At 42.4% G+C, this 26,168-nt stretch overlaps 3 protein-coding genes and 1 long non-coding RNA gene across 9 annotated transcripts in view; 2 read left to right on the top strand and 2 right to left on the bottom strand.

Moving 5' to 3' along the window:
- The window catches only part of DNAJB14 (DnaJ heat shock protein family (Hsp40) member B14), a 34,234-nt gene extending 30,138 nt beyond the window's left edge, over positions 1-4,096 (top strand). For all 4 annotated transcript variants that reach the window (XM_068402581.1, XM_068402582.1, XM_068402583.1 and 1 more), the window contains one exon: positions 188-4,096. In XM_068402581.1, the coding sequence (XP_068258682.1) occupies positions 188-312 (125 nt within the window). In that variant the 3' untranslated portion in view covers positions 313-4,096. The remainder of the gene's footprint in view (positions 1-187) is intronic.
- LOC137664510 (uncharacterized) lies at positions 3,563-6,744 on the bottom strand. The gene is made up of 2 exons (XR_011048343.1): positions 6,486-6,744; positions 3,563-3,676 (listed from the first exon to the last, which is right to left on the bottom strand). It is a non-coding gene; the product is annotated as an uncharacterized lncRNA (long non-coding RNA).
- Positions 5,689-10,674, top strand: LAMTOR3 (late endosomal/lysosomal adaptor, MAPK and MTOR activator 3). 2 transcript variants are annotated; one of them, XM_068402586.1, is made up of 7 exons: positions 5,689-5,755; positions 5,970-6,020; positions 6,271-6,305; positions 7,079-7,137; positions 8,064-8,197; positions 9,052-9,115; positions 9,845-10,674. In XM_068402586.1, exons 2-7 carry the CDS (start codon positions 6,012-6,014, stop codon positions 9,916-9,918), a joined length of 375 nt encoding a protein of 124 aa, XP_068258687.1. In that variant the 5' UTR covers positions 5,689-5,755; positions 5,970-6,011; the 3' UTR covers positions 9,919-10,674. The 2 variants fall into 2 exon arrangements, with proteins under 2 accessions (XP_068258687.1, XP_068258688.1); XM_068402587.1 differs by having other exon boundaries at positions 5,716-5,758.
- Positions 10,675-13,237: 2,563 nt separating this feature from the next.
- The window catches only part of DAPP1 (dual adaptor of phosphotyrosine and 3-phosphoinositides 1), a 60,895-nt gene continuing 47,964 nt past the window's right edge, over positions 13,238-26,168 (bottom strand). For both annotated transcript variants that reach the window (XM_068402734.1, XM_068402735.1), the window contains exons 3-9: positions 23,145-23,278; positions 18,791-18,921; positions 16,650-16,697; positions 16,351-16,413; positions 14,433-14,518; positions 13,761-13,848; positions 13,238-13,288 (exon numbers count right to left, since the gene is read on the bottom strand). In XM_068402734.1, the coding sequence (XP_068258835.1) occupies positions 13,238-13,288; positions 13,761-13,848; positions 14,433-14,518; positions 16,351-16,413; positions 16,650-16,697; positions 18,791-18,921; positions 23,145-23,278 (601 nt within the window). The remainder of the gene's footprint in view (positions 13,289-13,760; positions 13,849-14,432; positions 14,519-16,350; positions 16,414-16,649; positions 16,698-18,790; positions 18,922-23,144; positions 23,279-26,168) is intronic.

Genomic DNA, 26,168 nt, shown 5'->3' with positions numbered 1-26,168 from the left:
TGAAGATTCAGCAAAGAGAAGCTGTAGCAGTGCTGTTTAGGTGGTGTCTGTGGGTAGTTAGAATAGACAGAAGGAAAAAAGGATGAGGATTAAACCTGAGGTGTTTTGGACAGCTCTGAGAAGGAGTGTATCATGTGCAAAGTATTCGGTTTAACCTGAAAAATCTTTTCTCTTTTTTTCATTAAAGAAACAGACTTACTTTATGCAGCAAAAGTATATCGAGATGACCGTCTTCGAAAGAAAGCAGACTCTATGTCCATGGACAACTGCAAAGAACTAGAACGGCTGACCAGCCTCTATCGAGGAGAATGAACTACAATTATACATCTTTACGTATGCCGTTATCTCTCCTGTAAATTAAGAAGAGATTTAGTTTCACCATGAATGCTGGAAAAGATGGGTGGATGTAAAACTCTACTGTGTAGCTGTTTCCAGAAACCTTATGCTGAAATATCATTTAATGGCTTCTTTACCTACTGTGAAATATAGGTAACTTTAATTGTCTAGATTTTACTTCAAAGCTTCTGTGAATTCTTTCAGCAGAGAGAATAGCTCAGAAAGGATGCTATACTTGTAAAGACTTAGTCATCATGGTTCTCCTCTAACATATTTGCCATGTAAATACCTGTGGAAAGAACACTTTGTGTATATACGAGTTAAATGACTTTCTATTTAAAATCTCAGAAATTTAGTTCCATACAACATTTTGTCTCACTGATGGAATAAATAGTATGATTACATCACTCCTATTCAGATGTCAAGTGTGTGGAGTTGAAACAAGAATTTTTAATATTTTATCTCTAACTCTATGTAAAATCTTCTAGGCTTACCAGCTTAGAGGAACTTGGTATTTTTAAATATAATGGCATATATTCGTAAATATCTGTTGGGGTGTTTGATCTGGTGTAGAGTAGCAGTTAGCTGTTGTAGTTTTTTAGAGTTTCTAAGCAATGCTGAGAAAATGAAGAACTACACTAATCTCTTTTCAAAGTAAGTATTTGCAAATGCTGTACAGACCATTATAAGCATTGCTTTTAGTACTTGCAACAGTTTACAGCAGCTCTGCCATTTGGTATTTCAGTAGTAGTAAGTCCATACGTATGGTTAACATGCATCCATAACTTCCTTAATTTTCACTGGAAAGGTAGAGGAAAACAGGCAATAGTAAAATCTTAAAGCTCAAAAAAAAAAAAGGCAACCTAATTTTTTTTCCTGGGAGGCTTCCACTTTCTTACTATTTTTTAATTTCGAGCTAGGTCCCAGCACTGATCCCTCAATGGGCACCACAAGTGGAACAGGGAAACATTGCTAAGCACAAGCTATGTGCCTTTCAACACTTTTGCCAACTGTTTAATTGCTTTGCTAGTTTGCAGTATGCTCCTATGGTCAGAGCCATATCACTTGTCCCAGGGCGGCAGAGGTAGGGTGTGCTTTTCTCTGGACCAGAATGTTGCTAGAAATGAGCAAGCATACTGTTCGGCTCCTACATACAAGATCATGTAATTCAGTGGCCTGTACATGGAAGCTAAATGTAGCCATGCCTGCTGATGCGAAGAACTGTTCTGAAGCACCTAAGTACAGTGTACTTAAAGTTTATCAAAAGTGGGTTGAAAATGTTTTTAGGTTCAGTAGCTGATGTTTTTACATTTTAACAGTGCTATGCAGGAAAATGTTTCTTGTGTTTGAGAATGCCAGGTGGCTTGTAATAAGGGCAGTGTTTTTGTTTGAGAAAGCTGCTATCTGTGAACAACACTATCAGTTTATGTGGAGCCAAATTCTCCTCCTAAACTGAAAGTTTAAATACTTGACTGGCTTTATTGGAATTCCTTCTGATCTAGAGAAGGATTTTACTTTAGAAATATGCTAAATGCTGTTGCTCAAAGTGACCTAGAAATAATTTTGCATATATACCTTTGCTAAACTGTCCTACTGGAAATGTCCTCTATTGAATTTGTGTAACATAAGAGAGACTAGCTGCGGGCTTTCCACGAAACAGCTAAACCATCATTCGAGGTGGACATCAAAGCCTGAGGCACAAAGCAGGACTAAAAGCTGCTGAATTAAAAAAAAAATGGGGTTGCGGTACTGGATGTCCTTACTAAGATTATAGGAAAAGTGTGCAGAAGTAATGGAAAGGCACCCAAATGTTTGACGTTTGCAATAGAAATTTATGGAGAAAACATGATTCCCCAGATTTTGTAACTGTCCAGAATGTGTTGTAATTATACTAATGAAAACAAACTATAAAAGTACATGTTGGTACTCCTGTGTCTTCTTAATAGAAGAAAATTGTTCCAAAGGCTTTAACAAGTAGTCGGGCCTTCCCATATGAGTCTGAGCTTGCAGGTGATCTTTTAGTTAAGAGGAAAAAGGATATAGAACACATTTGTCAAATATCAGAACAGTGAAGTCAGAGTGAAGAGATGGTCTTAGCAAAGCTGCTTATAATAATTGGATGGGTTATGTCTGCTCTGCAGTTGCTTCTGCTGCAGCTGAGAAGCAGGTGAATGGACGGATGTTGAGCTGCGTTAGGTTGGCGAGATTGCTATCGTACCTCAGCAAACTGGAATAATGCAGTGGCTGTGTCCTGTGGCAACACAGGCGTCCCAGCAGTTTAAAAGTGAGACCTAGGCTGCCACATTTCATTGGATTATCTTTTGCAATTGCCATTTTCAAAGAAGAAAACAATTAATATGTTTATACTGGTAGAAAAATGCTACTTAGCATTTAACAGATTAAACAGTTGCACACTTTGAAATATGCAGTAACATGCAGAAGGATGCTATTATTTCCTGTAGCATAAAGATTAACCTGCTTTAAATATGCAAACATTCTTTTAATATTGCAAGTGGGTATTTCTCTCCTTGCGATTGTTACTTTTTTTCTCAAGTCTGAAGGTTTTTTTCTTCCAAAATATCATTCCTTCAACAAGTCCAGGGAAGATAATCTGCTGCAAAGTTCCGAATGAATTTTCTTATGAGCAAGATGCTAATTGAAGGTGGTGGAGTACTTGAATCTTTTCTGATGACCTTTCTTCAGAAGGTGAAGTTCATTAAAATAAGATATACTGGAAAGAAAAGGGAAAAACAAAACTGGTTTTGAACAGCCTGACTAAAAATCCCTCAACTTTTTCTAGCTACCTGGAATTAACTCCTTCCTCTTTTTATTTAATTCTAGATTAAATACAGGTCATAACTAAAGATAGCACAAGCATTGGTTCTTGATTTCTCCTTTAAAAGAGAAAGCCCTGCAAAAAGTGAAAAATCTTGGCATGACGCTTTGACATAGCATAATGAAAACAGGAGATGACTTGTATCTGCTGAAATACAACTTCAATATGTGTTCTATTTATGGAGCATCCTGAGTCACAAGCAAGTTCCATGTTCACATCTGATGAACACTTCCCTACAAGTTCTCGAACTGTTTAGGTAAAACAAGATTAAATTTGAATTTTTTACTTTTTTTCAACAGTCTTGATTCTTTTACAAAGTTCCCAAGAAAAGGTAGAACATTATAGTCATTAAAATGTAACAGATGCATTTAAATAGGCAGCAGAGACAACTTTATATTATATACATTTTTAATATAATTTTGTAAAGAATATGGTTTTTAAGGCTATTTGTTCCATAAATTTCATTCATCCCTTAAACAGTTGTTATTCTTCATTCTTGTAGATCTGTCAAAGAGAGCAGAAGGAAAATGTAATAGTAAAAGCAAACATTTTGTTTTAAAAAACCCAGTTAATATACAAATTCCTGAAGCTGTATCTTTAAAAAGTACTAGCTTCCCAGTTGTCTAAATCTGGTTGATCGAGTGCAGTCAGTTTTACCAGAGGAAGCTTGGTCATAACGATTCATGGCAACTGGCAGGCAGAAGCCCTGGTGCTGTATCCCCCGTCTACTAACAATTTGCTATAACCTTGCAAGTGCTGCTGATCTCTGTGCATTGCTTTCCCCGTGCTCCTTTGTAAACCACTGGATAGAGCCTGGAGAAAAAGTACCATGTAACAAATGTAATATTTTGTGCTATACTTGGCATATGATCGAGATACTTCTGGAAGCAAACAGTACAAATGTAATAAATACAGGAAAGAAATATGCCATTACAAACTGGTTTGGTCTGTGTGTATAGAAAGGCTGTCATTGGAACTGGAGATGAAATTCCCATGAATATTAGCAACACAGGAGCCATCTCATAGATGCTTTTGCCTACGTTTCAGTCATACTCAGTGTGACAGGGGAACAAGTAAAACTGATCATTGAGCATCATACCTACAAATTTTAAGAAGCCAGTTGCATTTTTAAACATTTTTAGTGTACGGTAGGGAATATTTTAATAAATGAGTAGACCAAGGTTGTCCCAGGTAGTATTTTGAAAATGCTACCAGAAGCTCACAGATGAGAATTTTATGGGGATCTCTTTAGGTCTCCAGTATGACCAAGTCCGTATCAAATGGCTGTGTCTGCATGGCTTGGATTGGGAAGGAGGTGGGGATTCTCAATATTCAAATAAATTTGCCCTTTTGAATGAGCAAAGCCCTCCATTGATTGTAAAAAAGTTGCTTCTTGTTGTTTTGGGCTTTTTTAAAACTTCACCAGACCTATACATTCAGAAACATTGGCAATTTTCAGGTGAACATCTTTTTTTTAATTTATTTTAATTTAAGCTCCAGTATTGGCATCTAAGCAAAATCTTCAGCTATCAACAGTGCTTGGCATGTAGCAGCTCTCTTTTAGAGAAAAAGCACTGATACAGGCTCAGTGGGGGTTTTTTGAAAGCTACACTGTGTCATAGATTCTGATACAAGACTACTTTAACAAGCAGACAGTTACCATTGTTACACTGTAGGCACCTACTGGATTAATCTGTTTTATTTCTTCACCTGAGCTGTTAAATTATTAGCCTGCAGGTCCATGGCTCAATGGACTAGATCCAAAAGTGTGGGGAACGAGCATCACTGGAGGAGTAAAGCTGTGCTCGGCAAAACGGACGTTTCTTAGAATCATAGAATCGTTTTGGGTTGGAAAGGAGCTTTAGGATCATCAAGTCCAACCGTTAACCCAGCACTGCCAAGTCCACCACTAAACCATGTCCCTAAGCACCACCTCTACTCATCTCTTAAGTCCCTCCAGGGATGGTGACTCCACCACTTCCCTGGGCAGCCTGTTCCAATGTCTGATAACCCTTTTGTGGAAGAAATTTTTCCTGATATCCAGTCTAAACCTCCCCTGGCACAACTTGAGGCCCTTTCCTCTCGTTCTATCACTTGTTGCCTGGGAGAAGAGACCAACACCCACCCCACTACAACCTCCTTTCAAGGTAGTTGCGGAAAGCGATAAGGTCTCCCCTCAGCCTCCTTTTCTCCAGACTAAACAGCCCCAGTTCCCTCCTTTATCTTAAATTCTGGGGGGTTTTTCCTCCAAGACTGTGCTGCCGTTGCCGGTTGTGCCCGGAACTCAACGAGCCGACACCTCACCGGCCACAGGGGGAGCGCGGAGGGTCCGTCAGAGCTGCGCGGGGTCACCGCCCCGCCCCGCGGTCACCGCACAGTCCCGTGCTCCCCTCGGCGCATGCGCCAGCGGGACCAATCCGGCGCTGCCTGGGCGGGGCGGTGGCGGGGAAGCGCTTCCGGGTTCGGGAGGGTGGTGCAGCGTCATGTGATAGAGGCTTAAAGGGGAAGCGGCGGCTGTGGTGGAGCTGGGCGGGTGGGCGCCGAGGGCGGTGGCAGCGCGGGGCGCGCCGGCCGCGCGGACAGGTAGCAGCAACTCCCCCCACCCCGATGGTGGTCTGGGCCCAACCGCTCTCCCTTCCCGGGGCGGGTGGGGGCGGCCTCCACCATGGCAGCGGGGCGGGGGGAGGCGGTTGGGCCCCAGGGAGGGAGCGCCCCCGCCCGCTCGCCACTCCCCTCCTTCGCGGTAGGGGCCGCTCCCGCCGCGCCGCGGGTGACCGGGCGCCCTCTCCTCTCGCAGGCCCGCGGAGGTGGCGGCGGCAGCGGCGGCAGGCTCCCAGCCATGGCCGACGTGAGTGCGGCTCCGCGGGGCGGTTGGGCGGCGGTAGGGGCGCGGGCGGCGGCTCGGGCGGAGGCCTGGGGGAGCGCCGCGGGGGGGGAAGCGCTGGGGCCGGGTACGCGCGGGGTGGCGGGGTTCGGGGCCTGGCGGGAAGGGGGAGGCGCCTCGCGGCGGGCGGCGGGGCTGGGCCCGGGGGAGCGGGGCGCTCCCTCCGCCCGCTTTTGGGGGGCGATAAGTAACGTGCCGCCGTCTCTGCCCCCAGGACCTGAAGAGGTTCCTGTACAAGAAGCTGCCGAGGTAACTGGCGCGGGGGCGCGGCGGGCCCGGCCCGGCCCTGCGGCGGGGGGCGCCGGGTGCGGGCTCTGGGCGCTGCGTCCCCCCCGCTCTCACGCCGGAGCGGAGCCCGCGGCTGTGGCGGCCGGGGTGTCCGGGCGGCGGGGCTGGCCCGGGAGTCTTCCGAATGAGAGGGGCGCTTACCTGAGCCCTGCCGGAGCGCAGGGGGCTGTTAACCGGCAGCCCCTGTCGCTGTCGGGGGGAGGGCGCTCCTTGTTTGCGTGAGCTGGAAGTACCCGAGCTGCGGACAGCTCGGCCCCTCGCCCCTGTGGAGAGAAGCGAAGTGTGCGCATCGCGTCGTGATGAGGAGAGGGAAGAACGTTCCTCGTGACTCGGTTGCCTACTCCTTCGTAATTCCCTTTTCGGGAGTCGCCGGTTACTGGCAGCATAGAACAGCCACAGCCTGAGATAGCGTGCGAATACAGGGAACCTGGCACTCGCTGAGCGAGGACGACGTGCAAAGGCTCTTGCTTAACTAGCAAAATCTGATAGTAGTATCAGTTCTCTTTCTGAAGCTAAAAGTTCCATGCAATTTTCAGTAATTTCATTTTGTATTTATCTTTTTTTCTATTCCAAGAGACCACCTGTACTAAACAAGTACCTTTCAGTGGAATATTAAATCAGTGAAGGCATCAATTTTTTCCACATTTTCCCCTTCCTTGCGCATTTGTTCAGAAAAAAAGATCTTTGCTACTAATTACTCTGTTTCTAAAATGGTGTCTCCATTTTTTTTGCAGCGTTGAAGGTCTTCATGCTATCGTAGTCTCAGACAGAGATGGTGTGCCTGTTATCAAAGGTAACTTCAGCTTCTCACTGTGCCTGCAACCGAAATCCTGACTGAACAGCAGGCGGTGGAAAAGGACAGCAGGATCTTCTTGGGTGATGCCCGATACCTGCATATCCAAAATTGAAGAATTTAATTAGAGTTTTACTTCCAGTTCAATAGCTGGTTATGTACCTCTTTAAATTTATCCTTTTGTTCATGTATATGCAATGTTCTTAGTAACTGTAGGCCACAGAAATTTTCCTCGGTGAATAGGGAGATAGAGTGGTGTAAGGTGCTTGTATCTTCAAGTCACTCGCAGGCTGATACAATGTACTAGGGAGAGCTTGTCGGTATTTTGTTGATTTGGCTGGTCTGTGCTTAGAAGCAATTGTCTCCAGCTTTTACACACACGTTACTTAATTTCATTTACTTTTTGGTACTGTAATTTTTATCATATCTTTGCAGTCTTTAAGATGTTTTTATGTTGTGGGTAAACTAGTTTAAGAATTCTGAAGAGTACTGATTCAAGTACTGCAGATTTTTACTGTCTTTTTAATGTCCCAAAGCATTTAAACACTTAGCAGAACTTGCATACCTTCACCTGTTTTCATTCAAGTGACTCTGTGCCAGTAATCAATTCTAATGCTGGAATTGGTGCAGACAGCGAGGGACACAGAACCGCAGTGACATCAGCACAGGCTGTGCATCAGAAAGGAAAAGGCTGGTTCTTAGGCATGCTAGGGAGGATGCTGGTATAATGAGTATTGATCATGCACTGAATATTAAATGATGTACTGCTCCTGAAGATTGTCCTGTGCTTGTTGCAGAAGCATATAAGATATGTTATGTGTTCCCCAACACCAGACCTGCTTTTGGCAGAGCGCTGAGCTGTATAAGGAGTTGTGATGCAGTCGTAGATACCACCTAAAAATAAGAATTTTCTTGTTTTGTTCCAGTTGCCAATGATAATGCTCCAGAACATGCACTGCGACCTGGCTTTCTGTCCACCTTTGCCCTTGCCACAGATCAGGGCAGTAAACTAGGACTTTCGAAAAACAAAAGTATCATCTGCTATTACAATACGTACCAGGTGAGTAACCTCAGTGTGGGCTGTTCTCAGTGACCAGAGCTGTTCCAGAGCGAGGGAGAGGCGGTTTAAACTCTGCTAAATTTCTGCTTGGCTGCTATTGAAGTATTTCTGGTTTATTTCTCACGCTGCTTTAAATGGCTAAGCTAAACTTTGAGCTATTTGTTAAGCTTCTCTTACATTTCTCAAAACTGAGATTTACTGGTTGAAAATGGTGATTTTTTTTCTGAACAGGTAGTAATCAGGGATTTGCAGCAGGTGCTGCTCATGTGGCCTTATGTTCTCTTTTGCAAACACTATTGGTTTATAATTATTGACACCTAAAGTTAAATAAAAGTACATGCAGCCTACTTTATAGCTGATCTGGCTGCCAGTATGACTTTGAGGTAAGAAAGCTTTAAAATACCACTCACTTTTTTTTTATATACTGGTTGTGTCCTGAAATCCATCATCTACTAAGTTTCTGTTCCTTCTCAAGTCCTAATGGTCTTGAGAGCTTTTTATTATGACTGCAGTAAACTGGCCAACTGTTTAGCCTACAGTATCTATCTTTGTTTGGAAAACAAATGGGTGACTGAGTTGGTTTACACACATTGAGTACACTGCAGAACACAGGAGGGAGGGAGATAGACACCAGGCTCTCCAGGTGCAGCTTCCTGTACTGTGGTGTGAGTTTTATGGGTGTTTTTAACCGTGACTGTTACGAAGTAGATACACTGAAAAGTCCACTCTGTGGGTTTTCCTCCTGCTTGCCTTTTAAACTGAGGAGGCTGCTTGTTTCAGAAAGAATTTATGTGGCAGAGCTCTGATATCCAACATGTTGGCTGCTGGCTGAACACTCTTCTCTCTCCCTGCAGGTGGTGCAGTTCAATCGCTTACCTTTGGTAGTAAGTTTCATTGCTAGCAGCAATGCCAACACTGGTATGTCTTCATGTGTATTGTAAATGTTGCAGTACTTTAAGGCCCAGGTGTTTAAATAATTGAAAATAAATTACCTGAATTTACTTCAAGGTGTATTAACTTTGTTCCTGCTATGAATTTGAAGAGAAAGGTGTGAGTAAAAATCCATAGATTTTAGGTGGCTTACTGAAGTTGTTATTCTGTGAGAAGCACATTTCTCCTGTGATCAACCTTAGCCTTGCTACATGAGGGTGTTCACTGCACCAGCAGTGATTGTACTGTACAAACTAGTTTTTTGGTATCTTTCCTTCAGTTCCAAGCTATGTTCTGCAGTACCGTGTGTGGCTTTGTCTTCTCAGTTCTGTGGGGTGGGGAGATCCTTCAGCAAGGCACCTGCCCTTGCTCATGAGAGCCTTGGCTAATGAGAGTGCAAGCAAAAGGGATTTAATTCTTGCGCAGATGCTTGGGCCTTGGTAGCTGTGGAAAGCCGCAAGGTCATGGTGGATGCAAGCAGCAGCACAGCGGAGAGCTGTGCTGCACGGCTGTGCCCCTGTTAGTACCGGGGGCTGTGGGCACCCTGCCTGGGGGTGCTGCCCATTATTTCTGTGGAGAAGGAGCAGCTCAAGTGAGACATTTCATGTTTTGGAAAACACTGCCTGTGTCTTGGAAGGGGAGAGAGCTGCAGGGTTTTGAAAGAGGCTTCTCAGTTATGTCGTTTGATGGGATGTTCTGTCTCTTCTCTCTTTCCAGGGCTGATTGTAAGTTTAGAGAAGGAGCTCACACCCCTGTTTGAAGAACTGAGGCAGGTTGTTGAAGTTTCTTAACCTGATGGTATAGCCGGAGTGCAGCATCCGTCTGCAGCCCAGTGGCCAAAAGATTCAATAATCCTCAGTCAAATAACACGTCTTGGAAGAAATACCACATCTCCTTAGTATACTAAGTAAGAGTAAATTGTACATAGTACTGAATCTGAAATGATCTACTAGTGTGTTGTAGGTGGATGTTACTTTAGGCCATGCTTCTTGTATTGTGCAGTAGTGGAGAGACCACCAAAATAGCTCCCATGGAGTTTAGCTCTGCCAGCTGAGCCAGATCAGCATGCTGCTCTTGGCTCAAATGAGCAATCCACAGATCTCTTGCTTTACAGGGTCAGGCCAGCTACCACATGTTGGAAAGCAGATCAGTTGTATATTGTTACCAAAGACGTGGTTGAAAGAGTATTGTGAGGGCAAGTTTACTAGCAGTGATGTGTCGGTACAATCGATAAATATCCCAGCTTTCTTAGGTGGGTGATACTTTGGCAAGGGAATGCTACTAATCTGGATGCTAGCTGCATCCTGCTGCCACAAAGAAGTAAGCTGTTTCTATGAAAGCTGTTGCTTCAGGGGTTTTCCTGATGTCCAGATAAAAGCACCTGAACAATATCTCACTTCTTCATGGGGTTTTTGTGTAATGTTGTGAAGATGACATGTCTCATAGTCTTTGTGTGGGTTCATCACTGGTGACACTCTCAGCTCATTTACCCTTAGGTTTTCCTAAGTAAATAAAATATAAATAAAATACCGTATTTTTCAATGACAGAGCCTGGTCCACTCTTCTGTTGCACCATAATACTCTACAGCATGTCAGCTTTTCTGTGGAGAGAACAGGTCTCTGTACTGTCTGTATATGTACAAAATCCAGGAGTTTACAGGCTGAAAACTAACCGGTGTGTCTCTCAATTGGGTGATACAGATACCGAGTCCTGTGCCAATGCAGAGATGCAGAAGTTAGTGCCAACTGGCTTCCTGTTGCTGGGGATCTATCCTGTGCTTTGCCTCGCCTCATTCCCTCCCATATTCACCTTGTGATGACTGCAGTGTAACCTTCCAGCACTAAAAACAAGTACCACTGGTCTAAGGGAGAGCTCTTGGCAGGTCTCTGCCTCGGGCTGCGAAAGGGGGTGCCACTGCCCCCTCACATCTCACCCACCTTCAGCATCAGGCAGGATGGGGGGAAACAGTGGTGTTGGAAATGAGGGCTGGGAATCTTTGGCTCGAAAGCTCTTTCAGAGATTAAAAGTTGTCGTCAACCCTTTTCCATTTAAAGTGAGCTCCTGGCTTGAGCTATCTGTTGCTGTTTGTTAGAGAAGCAGCTGGAAACTGAGCCCTGAGGTGTCTGTGTGTGTATTTGTGGCAAAAAGCGTTTGTGTTCCATCTAAGGCCACCTCTTGCTGTCAGCTTCTGTTCAACCCATCTGTCTGTGACTGCTTCCTGGGCCAGCCAAGTGCCATTTCTTTTACTGGCTTCAGTTCGTGACACCACGTGCTGAACTTGGTTCTCACATTTTGTAACGCAGCCTGTTCGTGTGAAAAAGGGAAGGCTGCTTTTGTGGTTACGCTTCAAGCTTCATTTTCAAGCAGTTTTCACAGAGCAGTGATGCTGTTGGAAAATATCAGATCTCTCTTCCCCTTACGCTGCCTCTACCTCGCCCAAACTCATCAAAGCTTTTTAACTAAATGGGAGATCCCAGCTTGTTAAACCACTTCTTTAAGGGAAAAAGGAGGGCAAAGCTTTAACAATACAGTACAGGAATACAGAAGACCTTTGGTAGATTTCTAATTACATTTTATTCAGAAAACAGTCTGTATAAAAATATTTACAAATATTTTTAATTTCTAAGTTGAAATAAAATGCTATTCCTATGTCCAAATCTAGATTTTCTTTCTTCTTCCAGTTTGTTTTTCCCCTGGTGTTCTTCAGTCTTCTCACAGTAAAGGCATCTGTTGGACACTAACCTGCTGTGCAAGCAATACTAAGCCCTGTGCCACAGCATTTTGCATAGTGGGAGAGGTTTGCATGCGCTGTTTCAGCAGTAATGCGACTGTTACGCAGGAAGATGGGCCCCACACCCCTCAGGAGGAGCAGGATTGCTCAGGGGGTCTTGCAGCTAGGTCAGCTGTGAGATCAGGCCAAGCTGGTCTTGGGACCCTCCAGTATATCAAACTTCGCTCCACAATGTAGCATCTGTTTTGACTACAGCACCAAGGTACTGGGCTGTCACTTCTCCACTCTGTAGTGAGCCTCAATGCTGTTACATCTGTCTGAGTCTTTCAAATTATAGATGGAAATTTACATCAGGTCATGTAGAAAATGTAGTCTTTTAAATTCACATTTTTAGTGTACATGGTGCTTTTCAGTTACTGGTCTTGTTTAATATAAAGCAAGGAGTGCTTAATTCTAGAACATAGTTCTGGACAAAAACCTTGTTTAGAGTCCTCCACGTGAGGAAAAAGTACAAAACCCAGCCTGTTTTCAAGGGGGACACTTAATGTTACTAATAATGCTGGTGGCTGCCCCAGGCAAAGGCTTCTGCAGAGCCCTGTCACACATCCTTGGGGTCCCATGGCAGCTCTGTCATACGTGTGTCAGGAACCAGCTGCCTGTTTCTCATAATCCTAGTTTGTAAACAAAGTGTGCTTGCATGACACTGCTCCCCGTTACCTACATACGTCGTGTGAAACAGCTGTTCACTCGTAGCCATCACTGTGGTCTAAATCTGAACCGTACAAAACCATGTTTGACCAGAACTATGTGTTACTCACCCATCACCTTGAAAAGGGCCATGAAATATTCTCTGGATTGTAATATAGATACTATTTACAAAAATGTAATTATCTCTGTAATTTTTCTTTAGATTTAGAGCCTAAACAAAAGAAATATTTAATATTTCCAGAAAGGACTGGTTTTAAATAACAGGCTCAGGGTTACAGAATATGCTGCTAATGGTTAGTTGTGATGGAGCTTGCAATAAATTATCAAGAGAGTGCTCCGAATAACCACAAAAGTTTTAAACAGTGCCTACTTCTGCGATGAGTTAACAGGTGTTTGAATTAAGTGTGCACTACAGACATACACCGTGCGTATCAAACCAACGTGCTGATTTTGCAACGGTCTCCACACGTGACTCAGCAGCCTGAGAGCGCTCAGCTGTAGGAATCCTTTGTGTGCAGAGCTGGAAGCAAGCGTCTGTGCATGGGCATACACGCACGCACGTGCCCACTGTGAGTAATGGAGACATGAGAAACCGTCCTCTTGTAAGCAATGCCTTCCTTTTGGCAACGAGGCAATTCCTGCCAGTGGTGCAGGAGCACTGGAGGTGCAGCTAGGAATTGAGGGTGGTGTTACGCTGCTCCGCTTGCTTCCGTATTTGTGACTGGAACAGAAAAACCATCCGTTACTGTTTGTCTGCATGCGTGTGGATGTGAGTGAGCACAACCAACCCCAATACTGGTATTTTTAAGGAAGTAACGCTTTCAAGCCTTTACATCGTCTTCTCATTGCTTCGTGACCGGGCACATGCAGTCTGTGTTGATACTCCATATTGTTTACCATCTACAGAATGACATCCTTACAGGTGGAAGTAATTTTTTCTTCATAATCAGTATATGTGTTGAAAGGGCATCCTGAAAATACTAAAGTGGGTTTGCAGGTATATACGTTGTGCGAAAACAACGTATTCCAGTCTAGTTGGCCTGGAAGCCAGAGCAAGTATTCCCTTCTTACAGATACTGAGGACTGTAGCACTTGGGTGCTACAATATTGGGATTTTACGATGGCAGTGATGGCAGTACCAAGGGTACTGCTGCCTGAGGCGTACTGCCGTGTAACACTGCACATCACCTTACCAGTTTCCATCGCAATATTTTAATCCACTCGTCCGCTTCTATTCCAGTTTTCGCACACAGGTAGTATGTCCTTAGTGGGAACACTAAGCTGCAAGTAGAGAATTAAAACTATTCTTTAAATTGCTAGAACAACTGGTAGTTCTTCCTAAAACTGAACCCAGCTGGCCTGCACCAACAGCCATTACGACAGAGCAAGGCAGGGAGGCCATGTTCCCGTTCAGTCACCAGGTTTACAGCCAAGAACAGTTTACAGTTGTTTACAGTTCGGGGAGATGCTACCCCAGGCCCATACGGACAAAAGACCCACATTTGGGCACAGGGGCGGTTACTGTGTGACCTGTGGCAATATTTGAACTGAGAGCTGGATGGTACCTGAGCTCCATGGGTCTAGGTGACAACTACACATGCTTACAGAATTAGAAAAAGAAATGCCCACTACACACAGGCCTACTCCCTTCCTCCTCGCCAAAAAAAAACCCCTTTTGCCAGCAGTAATTTGGCAAAGCCATGCAGGACTGACAGAGGTTGGTTAACAGAAACACACTCGTAAGTTAGAGGAAGATCAGGGTTGCAACGGGCAAGGGAGCTTTCAGACGCACCCAGTGGTTACATTTCAAAATTCCCTGGCTATTTTGACCTTCCCAGCGCGGTGGAGAAAGTACAGCGACTTACCAGAAACAATTGACTCTTTCCTGGGAATAGTCAAATTGCACAGCTGAGCATTCAGTTAAGTCAAGTGCCCGAATCGGTTCTGTGGCCTTGAAAATAAAATGGTTTTAAAATGGGAACACATGAAAGCAGAAGATAAGGCTAGCTCAGTTCATCTTCAGTGCATCTGGACCTTTACAGGCATGCTAGGTTTTTCCAGGCATAGGTACAATAGCTGTAGCACCGTAAAACCAAACTAGCAAATGCAACATCAGTGCTATGTGAGATGAATTGAGCTAAATATATAAAAACAGGACAGTCAGATCAGATCTAGACAAACAGAGGAGATCTCTACTGCAGGAAAGTTTGAGCTAGATGCAGAGTGCTGAGGGTTTGGTTGATGCATTGTAATGTAACTGACACAGCAGCAAATCTGGTATCACTTCCAGCCAAGGTTTACAGAGACAAGGGGATAGTTACAGGTTGTACTAGGTCTAGCCAGCTGTTGGAGATTTAATTCCTAAGTGCTTTAAAAGGATGAAGCTGAGTAGGGAGAGATGCAGAAGCAAAGCTGAAGTAGTGCTTGCAGCAGGAGTGATAAGTCTGGTTGCATGAGCAGTGTGTGTATATCCAAGTTTCTTGGGAGAGGCCCAGGAGCCCTCAGGTGCAAGGATGTAGACTATCTTTGTGTAGCTGCAACCCATTGCCCTTAAGAGTTTCATTCTCCCTAGGCGTGAGAGTCCTCCTTTGATTTGTTTCAGCCTCGCACTGTTGAGCACTTTGGAAGAGGCAGCTGAAGTGGAAGAACAGCTGTGCCCATAGTCCTTCATCAGGTGTATGGAGGTGCCTGTTGCTTTCTCACCTTTCCTTACATTTTCCTCTGGCTCAGTGGCTGTTAGTTATGCACCACACAAGAAGAAGGCCACTTGTGCTGAGGTGTGCTAACAAGTGCCATGGCAGGACCAGCAGCAAGTTGCTCTCCTGTCGGTATCTGCAACCCCACAGCAACAATGGGAGTGCTGGGAGACACCAGAGCTGCTGCCCAGGAGGAGGCCATATTCCTGACAAAGACGCCTTCTCGCCTGGTAAGTCACAAGTGCTACTCAAATGTTTGGAGTGCTGCCCTTTGAAATGTTATCCTGGAAACTTAATTCAAGTTGGCTTGAACTGAAATGAAAACTGATGGAAGGCCTCGTAAATACATAACTGTTTATAAATGGTAATGTTTGGTGAGAAAGGGCAGTTGTGTCTGCTGTTGTGTTAAAAAATCCATGAGACACTTGAAACAGGGCTTGGCAGAGGTAAACAATTCGGCTGTGTTTATGAAGGAACCTGAACTGGAGGTATTGCAAGGGTGGAGAAACTCTAGACGTATTCCTTATTTTTACTCAGTTTAAGATAGAAATGGAACAGCAACTGTAAGGACACTGTTTTTTCCCAGATGCAGCAGGTTAACCTATGGCAGAGTGCTAGGAAGGAAGACATTTTTAAATGAATGGTTTCCATGTACACTGTGCGACTACTTGAAATAAAAGGATGAAATCAAGGAATGCAAAATATACTACTAGTATTTGCAGAAATATTTTAATAGCACCGCTGTCTGTTAGGTTGTGTGTCAAAGCTACCAACAAAAGCTGTGTTGTGCTGGTAGCTTAAAATCCACTGAACAAAGCAACCCAAAAAGCAGTGTAAACAACAATTCTATCTAGTAGGTAAGACTAATAGGACACAGTAAATGTTTTCCAGCTGTAAAACTTACTAACTTTCTCTTGTTGAAGCCATCAGCAAAACTCTGACTTTATTTGAAAGGTTCGATGCCGCTGACAGTATGGGAAGCTTTAGCTTGGGAAGCTGTGATACAGACGTGGGAAGCCAGAGATATGAGGAGGCTGCAGCTGCCTCTGTAGAAGTTTAAAGAGTAGAACTCATGTTTGCTACTTACTGTCTGGTCTTTGAAATACTTAAGTTCATTCCTATGCAGTGTAAACCACCTTGTCTTCCAATTCTGAAAGATCAAGAACAGATAGTAATTGTCGTGTGAGAATTTAGTGTAATCCTTCTTAGGAAAGGAAAACCTTTAAAGGTGTTGACTTGTTCTGGTTTACAGTCATGCCTTGTTGCTCAAAACACAAATTGTTCCTCTCTGCAGGGGAATGCAGGTGGAACTATTTCAGCTCCGCATTGTCTCTAGCTTCTGTGGGTGACTGCAGAGTGGAAGCAAGGAGTAAGAGTTTTCCTTACCTTGACTATTTTGCCTTGTTTTATCAAATAGCCTTCTTTGGTACCAAGCTGTGAAGTAACAAGGAAAGGCATCAAGGTTAGAGACTGAGCTCTGCTTCTATTTCCCACATCCCCCTCTTTGCCTACATTCAGGAGATGGAGGAGCAGCCTGTTCTTGGGGAAACTTACCATGACCACTCGCCCTGTCCTTACTCCTGCCCTCCCCTCCTTTGCTGGATCCACCACGAGATTAAACGTGGACCTGCACTGGCTCTAAAGGCAATCTCTTAGACCGTGCCTTCCTCAGCAAGCTTCTGGCCTGCATCTTCTCAACCAAACACAGCAAAATAGTTGCAGTTACAGTGTATTTAGTGTTAGATGGTTGCCTCAGTACCTGTTGTAACCAGAAGCACCTGGGATTTAGCTGACAGTGGAATTATCCACAGAAATTGCTCCCGAAATGCAAGCAGGGGGGAAAGTGCTGTTTTACTTAGGCATTCTCTTCTCTCAAACAGCCATATGCTTGAGAGCAAAAACCTGTTACATTCAATGTGCTTATTGAAAAATAGTTTTTTGAACTCTTTCTCTGCCACCACGAGTGATGCTGGGACTTTATGACTTCTCAGAAAACTGAAACTGTGTAGGGATGTAGTTGTGAGACTGCAGACCTCTGAAAACCAAATTCTTGCCAAGTTAATTACTACTTGCTCTTGAAAAAATATTGCCTTTTTATTGGTTGTATGTGGTTGTCAAGTTTCTTTGGAGGTTAAAATGGAACTTAGCCATGAAGGGTTGGTTGTGAGACACATCAGAAGCAGTTCTTTTATCAACTTCATTAACCCACATTAATGTAACTCTTCCTCCTTTTTTCTCAAAAAATATAGTATGTAATTAAAATACTCTCCCCTCTGTTCTGAGCAATACTGTTCTGGAGCAACCACCTGTCTCACTTAGATATGAGTTACTAGGGATTTAAAGTCTCTAATTACTGTCCAAGTGAGTCACAGATGTCACAGCAGGTGGCCCAAATGGATATGAAGCTGTTCTCTTGTTTCTCACACCAGTAAGGCGTAGCTTTTAACACGACGCAGCTTTTTACTGTGCTCAAAATTACTACGGCTGAAAGGGTGGAGACTCTCCTGTCACATTGCTCTATTTTGAGTTTAAGCCTGTGTCAGAATACAGCAAGCTGTCTTCCTGCTTTATGACAAGGGGATTCTAAAATAATAAAATCCAAGTGTGAAAATGCCAAAAGAACCTTTTGAGTAATGTACCTATCAGGATATAGATACTCTTATTAACTTGGTTGTACCACGCTTCAGTTTGAGGTTTCTCTTTCCAAATGTGTCCCTCCCTGTCTTGCACGTCTTTGAACATTTTTTTCAAAAGCTCACTTCTTAACCAACTTTGAAAGTCAGAGATGCTCTTTCCTTCCTCTCAGTTAGGAAGGAGGCTATATATTGCTAACTGGGCAAAATAATTCTAACAAAGAAGACTGCAAAAATAATTAGTAGTAATGAGTTTATGTCTGTCAGGACTACTGTCTGTTTCCTGTCATCTAATTCTCATATTCACTGAGTGAGACAAAATGTGGTAAATCCTGTAGCTGTTACTTGGTTTTGCTATTTAGTGTATTCCTCTCCTCACCTGTGGGGAGACAGAGAGTTCCCACTGGCTGTAAAGGATATTTGGCAAAACAAGGGCTTACTGTGCAACCTGACTTACGTATTGTTGCATGCCTGATGAGTGTTGCCAGAAAGATGTAAGAAGTGTTGTGTTTGTTTTGTGTGGTGTGTTTTTTGTTTTGTTTGTTTGTTTTTTTTTAATTCCTGATAATGTTACTGCTAAGGTGGCATACTAAAAGGAAGACAACAGGACGATGAAAGCCTTTTATGTATTCTTTGTTTGGATGGTCAGACTCACCTAGGTCAGCTGCAGCAATGTTTTCCTAGTGACAGCATTGAAGGTCTTGGTGACAATTGTAAAAGGCTTTATTTGTCATGGGACTGTACTTAGCAAGTCTGTCTTTGTTTTGCCTTGGTCGGCAAAGACTTCCTGTATTTATGAACCCAAAAAGGGATGAATTACTGGTGTTATTCTATAGCTTGCTCCAGCAATCACACTAAACTCAGGCCAGGAGAAGCACCCAGAACACAACTTACTGAGGGAGCATTTGGAACAAGATCGCTTTCTGTCTTTCCCGTCTGCATCGCCGTGTGAACTCGGACAGACTCATAAATGGAAGGTTCTTCCACTTCCCGTGGGTAGGGATGCTTCAATACAATTAAGGTTCCTGGAAAGAAAAAAAGCAGGAGTAAGTCATCTGGCAAGACAGTCTTAGAAAATAACTGGCAGTAGTTGCCTGTTTGTGGAATGGTTAACTTTACCTTTTCCTAAAATCAAAGAGGCATAAGAGCTAATAACCTCCCCAAGATCTCTGTGACACTCTCTGTAAGGGGTTTCCCTTGGAAGGGGGCAGGATTCAGGCCACACTCACATAAGAAAACAATCGGATACTATAAATGACTCTCCCGTACTGGTAAAACTAGACAAATATTTCTAACATGCATCATCTGAACAGTTTAGACTTTGTGAAGGGTATTTTCTGCAAAAAATCCACCCATGCAGACTACAGAGGGCACCTGCCCCTGGATTCACTTGCCAAGTCTCGCTTCCTTGGCTCTGTCATGTTGCTCAGAGTCCTCAATACCTTGGGTACCTGGACCTTGCCTAAATCCATTCCCTCATCCCTGTACAGTAGGAGTCAATTTGTTCTTACATCTCTGAAAACAAAAGTGAAAACCCTCTTCACTTCTAAGCAGTAAGTAATGAAACCCCTTCTGCAATGCATGGTAAGTGGCAAAAAATCAAGACAGCAACAGAAGGGGACCATCGGACAACCCTCAAAGGCAGGTGTCTCCTGTCCTGCTTGAACCTTCTTTCCGGTCAGGGAGTAACTAGGTAATGCAGAACAAAATTAAATACAGATTTCATAGTTACAGCTGAAATGCTGAGCTACACGTGACCTAGACTTTCACTGCATTCATGAAGATGTGACTGCAGACATTATCACGCCTGTTTACATACAACTGTGAAAACTGTAAATATATGGTACCTTTGTAAAACCTTTAAACTTAGTAGTGCTTGCAGGGAATCACTTGACACATTAAATTCCCTTTCTGCACAGGAGGCTGGCGCTGGCTGGTGGGGTAGGCAGGATGCTAGACTAGATATGAGGTCCTAACAGTCATCCTGGTTTTGCCAACAACCCGCTGCTTGCTGCATAAATCACTTAATCTGTCAGAGCTTCGGATACAGACTTCCTAACAGTAAGCCCACGTTACCATCACCTTTAGCTGTTTTACCATAGCTCTCTCCAGTTAGTAACATTTTGATTATAGCCATTCTTTGTTCTCTGAACAAGGTCATGTTTATTGCACGTTCTCTGCAAAAAGCTGCGTTCTCAATAGTGAATCTATTACACTATTCGCAATAGCGAAGAATCTCCTTAACATAGTAATTGCTACACCATCTAATCTCATTCTTTAAAAATAATGTCACAGCATACCAAATGCTGCTCCATTTGCATTTCATGCTGATATTGTCAGCTCTGTAAAGAGGGGGGATGCTAGAATTGGTAAGAACTTGGACTTGAAACCTACAGGTGATTGAGTAATTTAAAAGTGAAATAAAGTTTGAAGTATTTTGTAATGGAAAAGACTACAAAGGGAAGTGGAAAAATTGTATTTGAAGTAACCAACTGAAATCTGTTTGCAGCACAGGGGGTGTATGCAAATGTGATATATTCTACTTGCAGTAGGTGAAAAGTCAAAATCAGTTTAATTCTCTCTAGCCTTGCAGAAAAATAATGCTTTATCATTTAAAATTAAATTGAGAACATGCCCATCACCAGTCTACAGAAACTACTCTTAAGCTGTTGGATCGTATCAGAGTACCATCATCTGTACACCATGGATAAAGAGCCCTGTTGCAGAACTGGGAGGGCTAGTTTAAAATTTTATACAATATTTGTTTTCTAGTAAGTTCTTCATGTTTTTTCTCCTCAGAAGATACTTGTACAGAATCATTTGGTAACTGTACAAAAGAACTAGCAAAAGCTGCACTGTAGCAAGATTCTTCTTGCATGTTAGTGCGTGACATCTATTTCTAAGGAAGAATGAAAACTAGTCCCGCTGTTGGAAATGTTAGCTTCAAGTGACTTTGGCTTTTTTGTCTGGGCAATGACTTAAAGTTTTTATATGTTTTCAAAATAATTTAGGTAAAAACTGATAAACGAAGCAACAGGTAAGAATAACACACTGACCTTGCCACTTTGAATAAAAATAAAAATATAGAAATATGATAGTATATTTCTTTAACCTTGTTACTGGACAGATTCAGCTTGCCTGTTTAATAAACCGTCTCACAGAACAGTAGCCCAAATTTCCTTCAATTATCTGTAGTTCAGAAGGAAGTATACACACTACACTGCAGAAAAATAGATGTGAGTCCATGTAGCAGTTTAGAATGGCAAAGGAAGCTGTAGTAAGACAAAGTTTGTTGGGCTTGAAGCACAAACCTGCAGCTGTCCCAGTACAAAAGAGCCACTGCGGTCCATGGACCAGTTTGCAGGGGTGCAGGCCTGTACCTCTTCAGATACAAACCTAGCTCCCGTGAGACGAACTTAAATGGAAAATAGTGGAAACCATTACATATTCCATCTCATGGGTCTCTGTCTTATAAAATTCTGTCCATAAACAATGAGGAGATGAGAAACACTACCTTGCTTTGCTCTTTCATTCCTGATCTCGCAGTGCTTCCATAGAAAACTGTTTGTAAGTATAACAAGGAATAAGAACTGGTCCAACTACTTTCTACTAATGCCTGAGCTAAAGGTTGCTTGCTGCTTTTCACTGAAAGGTGTGGCCTAAGAAATCAGACTCTGTTGCTGGCCCTTCTGCCAACCTGCTGCATGATCCTGTGTTGGGCTGGTCATTCTGACACGCTGACACTTGGCTTAGAGTGGGCTCTGATGAGCCCCTACCCCCTCTTTGGTATAAATCAGTTACCACCCAGGAGACCTTTGACACCTGTATCTGAAGGAACATTGTCCAAGTGCTAACTCTCTCCTCTCTACTGCTGTCCATCGTAAGGTAAGGTGGAAGGTTTCTTGATGTGATGTTCAAATGGCTTTTCTTATTCTGTACCACATCCAACTTAAAGAGGTTTCACAGAGCCAGCAGAATCTGATTAGGGAGCTTTAAGGTGATGAGTGAGCCCATCATTCAGCAGTGTTGATCCTGTCCACAGAGATCACATAACACCAATGCCTTGATTACTAATGTCTGTAACACATGCAGTGAAGGAATGGGGAAATACAAGTTTTGTATGTCATCTGAAATCTTTACGGCGTTAGGCCTGTGGGTGCATGTCTGATTTCACAGGAAAAATAGCTTACTGGCACGAAAGATATATGTAGGAACTCTGTATTTGAACTAGTCTTAGAAGAAATTTAAAAAGATAATGCTTTGAAAGATACAAGTGCCATATTGAGTGTACCACTGCATTTTTCTTGGGAAAAAAAATTTGCAAAGCAACCCTGAATTTAATGCTTGAATTAAAAGAGCACTGGTGCATATTTAGTGTGTGACATATTACAGTTATTGCATGTGCCAACTATCATTTAACTGGTCTCTTGCATATATAATTAGTACTACCCTATGAGTTATTTGCATACACTTTCTACACAGGATACTGAAGTTTTTGGCACTAATTTGTACTGATGCATCTTCAACTCTTACATTTGAAGCTAAACCTAAAACTGGTGTTATCATGATAATATGCAACAGTTTCTCTAGGGATTCTGGTCTGGTGGTGTTCAACTCACTTGTGTAGGAATCAAGTTTAATCTTTTGACTCTTAATTCAGGCAGCTAAAGCCTGCTTTTTCTCTTTTTTCTCTCTCTTTTTCTTAAAAACAAGACAAATCACTGTGATGTCAGATGGCATCTGCAGGCTGATCCACTGCAGACAGAAAGGGAGAGGTAATATAGGCCACATTCCCTACAGGAAAGAGGAACATATCGCTGTAGACTTCTTCCTTGGATGAAGAATACTGGAGCTAAACAATTTCAAGTCCCTTTTCCATTTTTTCTTATTGGGGGATTTCAACTTCACAAATGAACATTTATTTCCTCACTAAACACCGTGCTTTCATTTTGCCCTTTTTGAGAAGGCTCTGTTCCTCCCAGTACATGCGTATTTTGAAATGCTTCCTTTTTCCTTCTCTGAGAAATGGAGCTCACATGTAAGCTTAAATGTAGTTTGTCTTCAGAGTACTTGAAAGAGTATTTGAAGAAGAACATCTTAGATACCTGAGGTTAATACAAACATGACTTTCTGAAGAGGAACAATCCAGCAGTAGATCTATTTGATAACACATAGGAAGCTCCTTTTACTTAGATCTGTGTGAAGCATGACTACAAACATGTTCACACAAACATATGGCTCTCCTTACCTGTTTCGCTTCCGATTAAAGGCTGATTTGCAAAATGCATGACTAATTCCTTCAAGCTAGAAAATTCATTAAATCCAAATTTGAATGAAGTTCCTGTATGTTCAACGTGGAAGTGTTTCACAGAATCCTTTCCTCTAAAATAAAAAAGGAAAATGTGTCAAGGTAGAAATGCCAAAGGCATTTGGCATGTACAGCCCTTAAACAGGAGGTTCCACTACAGGAAATCTGTGCCCAGATCACAGGCTGACAACCACTGTCCTAGCAGTAATACTACAGCCATTACTGTTCCTCACTAACACTCAACACATCTGAGACTCAGATTTATTAAGAAAAATCTAATTGCTGCTTTACAGATATGAGATGATGAAAGCCTAGAAAGGCCTAAGTAAGTTAAATTAACTCTTGCAGCAATCAGTAAAAGACTCACAAACAAGGTTTCCAACCTTCTGTCTAAGCAGGATGATATTTCTTCACTTATTGGGCTTTAGTCTTTATGGTGTACCTATATTATCTGGTATATGTCTTACTTCTCAGGTAACATCCGAATCTCATTGAAAATGTCTTCTTTTTTTCTTTCAAAAATAGGCTGCCTCCTTTTTGCACCCAAACAGTGATTCAATAACCTAATTTTAGATATCTAAGCCTTTAGCATTTTTCTGTTTTCTCTCTGTACTCAGACGAATGGTTCTTCTGTGGTGGGCACTGTCAAACATGAACCAGGGACCTTTGTCTGTCAGGAAAGTAACAGCATTTGTTGATGAAAGCTGATGGTATTTAGAGAAGTGTGCAATGCCTCACTTCCCGGATGGGCAATTATTTTCACTTCAGAAGACAGTGAAGCACTTATTGCAAGTACCTCTCCTGTGAAAAACTTACTTCTTGTTAATGTTACTAGCATCCAAAATAGTCCAGAGAAAACTTTGTCTCAGGAAAAATACATGGAGCAAATATACTGAAAACAGGGTGAAGAATTGTTTATTGCCACTTCCACATGAGATTATAATGTCAAACAGGTATTTAAACAAATATTTATCTTTGAACAGTACTCGTAATATTGTGGATCATGCATCTATTGACCTCCTGCATGTTTTGCGCTACAGTCAGCTGAGACACAATGCGTGCAGATGCCCTAGAACAACAAATAGCTGCTGTGACTCTGCTGCGATGACAGAGTTTTCATCTTTTCATTTAATTTCACAAGAAATATAATGTTGCAATGAGAGCAAATTCTACTCTATTCCCTAGTTCCTTTTTAAAGTTGGTTAATTTAGCTGGGGGAGGGGATTTCAGGCAATATGTAATCTCTCTTCTTACAGCTGTCAATAAAAACCTCAAGGGATGTCTAAGCATTGTTTCCTTTTAAAAGAAACTATAATAATGACTGAAGTTCCTTGTGAGGCAGAGGCAGAAAGTAAAGTAAAAGCTATAGAAGACATTTTAGGAGAGAAAGAAAATGACAGCTAGAATTGCTGAAGTTATCCTTTCTACAAAAATGTATCAGAACAAAACTGAATTACTTATTCTAAAAGTAAGTTTTAATATTAGTCAAAAAAAGGAAAGGAAAACTTACAGTTAAACAGTAGAAAATTATTAAAACATTTTAAAATCAAAATCAGTATTTCAAGGGAGCTGTGCCACCAAAAAACTAATGTAACAGAATAAAAGATCAGACTCCAGACTGGGATATTCAGTTCATATGGTAATACAGTAAGTAACTCTTGTTCCTACACGGAGTGCTGAACAACAGACTGCAATTGGCCTGAAGTAGACTTTTCTAGGTCTTCTAAGGCTAGAATTTGTTAAAGCAGCAGATTTGTTTTCATTAACTAACATTTTAGCTTTTGTTTCCTATTAAAAGAACAACTATTTAAATTTTATTTTATTACAGTACGTTGTTTCCTGAGTGCCCTTTAAAACTAGCTTCGATACATATTTTTTTTAAAAATTGTCTGAGGTAGATTACCTCAGATGATGTTTAGTCACATTTTAAAGTAAAAAAATACTAACCAGCAAGACAATGATTCATTTAAAATTATTTTTTAATAGGAAATCTATTACTTATAAATGTTACTATTCTTTTTCCCAAGACTTGCACTCAATTCAGTCGTTGCCACTCTGAACACTCATTTTGTAACATCACCTTCTGATCTGTCAGGCACCCCCTCAAGCACCTTGTATAAATGGCTGTCTATAGTGGCAATAACTTCAGCAGTGCATATATACGCACACTTGCTCCAGGATCTTCTGTCAGAGATGAGTGAAGCAATTCATATTTGCCTTTTGTACCTCTGGGGAACAGGGTATGTGCAAATTGCACTTTCCTCAGCCTCCAAGAGGCTACACTTCCAAATTATAACAGCTCCTGGTACTGAATACGCAGAAAGTCACAATTTCAAGGGCATATGCTGTGTTCCTATCTATTAGGGTTGTGAATAACTAGCATCATTATCAAAGTGACTTTAGCTGAAAAAGTTACTGTGATTCAGCTGAGCTGCAGTCACTAATTGTTCAGACGCTCCATTTGAGGCAGAAATGAGCTTGAATGCACCAGCTTAAAATTTCACTGTAAAGGCTTAATATATCGTACAGTTGCCAAAGGCTAAGAACATATTTAGGGCTGGTTACCTCCACTCAGCTGACACACAGGGACTACCTTGTGTGTCTAATGCATACATCTTTCATGTTGCCTCTCTAAAATACTGGGGCTTCTCTCCTTCTTGGGAGATTCTTTAAATGTGATTCAGTAGTGAAGTACCCAGGCCAGGCTACCTGTGCTCTGTATTGACTGTGTACTGAACTGATGTAAATTGCTGCAACTGACTTTAAGGGCCTGACATCTGTCTCTTGCAAAATATTGTTCAAATCAGTCATGCATTACTGGCTAAGACCGAGTCTTAGCCCAGAACGGAGTAGTAAAACCATCCAGTCAAACACTGGATCGTCCCTCAGAGATGACAGCAACCCAGAAACTTGTGAAGTTAGCGCCTATTAACCGGTGTATTTACTACTATCCTCATCATAAAA

Source organism: Nyctibius grandis, chromosome 6, assembly GCF_013368605.1.
Source record: "Nyctibius grandis isolate bNycGra1 chromosome 6, bNycGra1.pri, whole genome shotgun sequence".
Lineage (NCBI taxonomy): Eukaryota > Metazoa > Chordata > Aves > Nyctibiiformes > Nyctibiidae > Nyctibius > Nyctibius grandis.
This window is presented reverse-complemented; position numbering and strand designations above follow the sequence as displayed.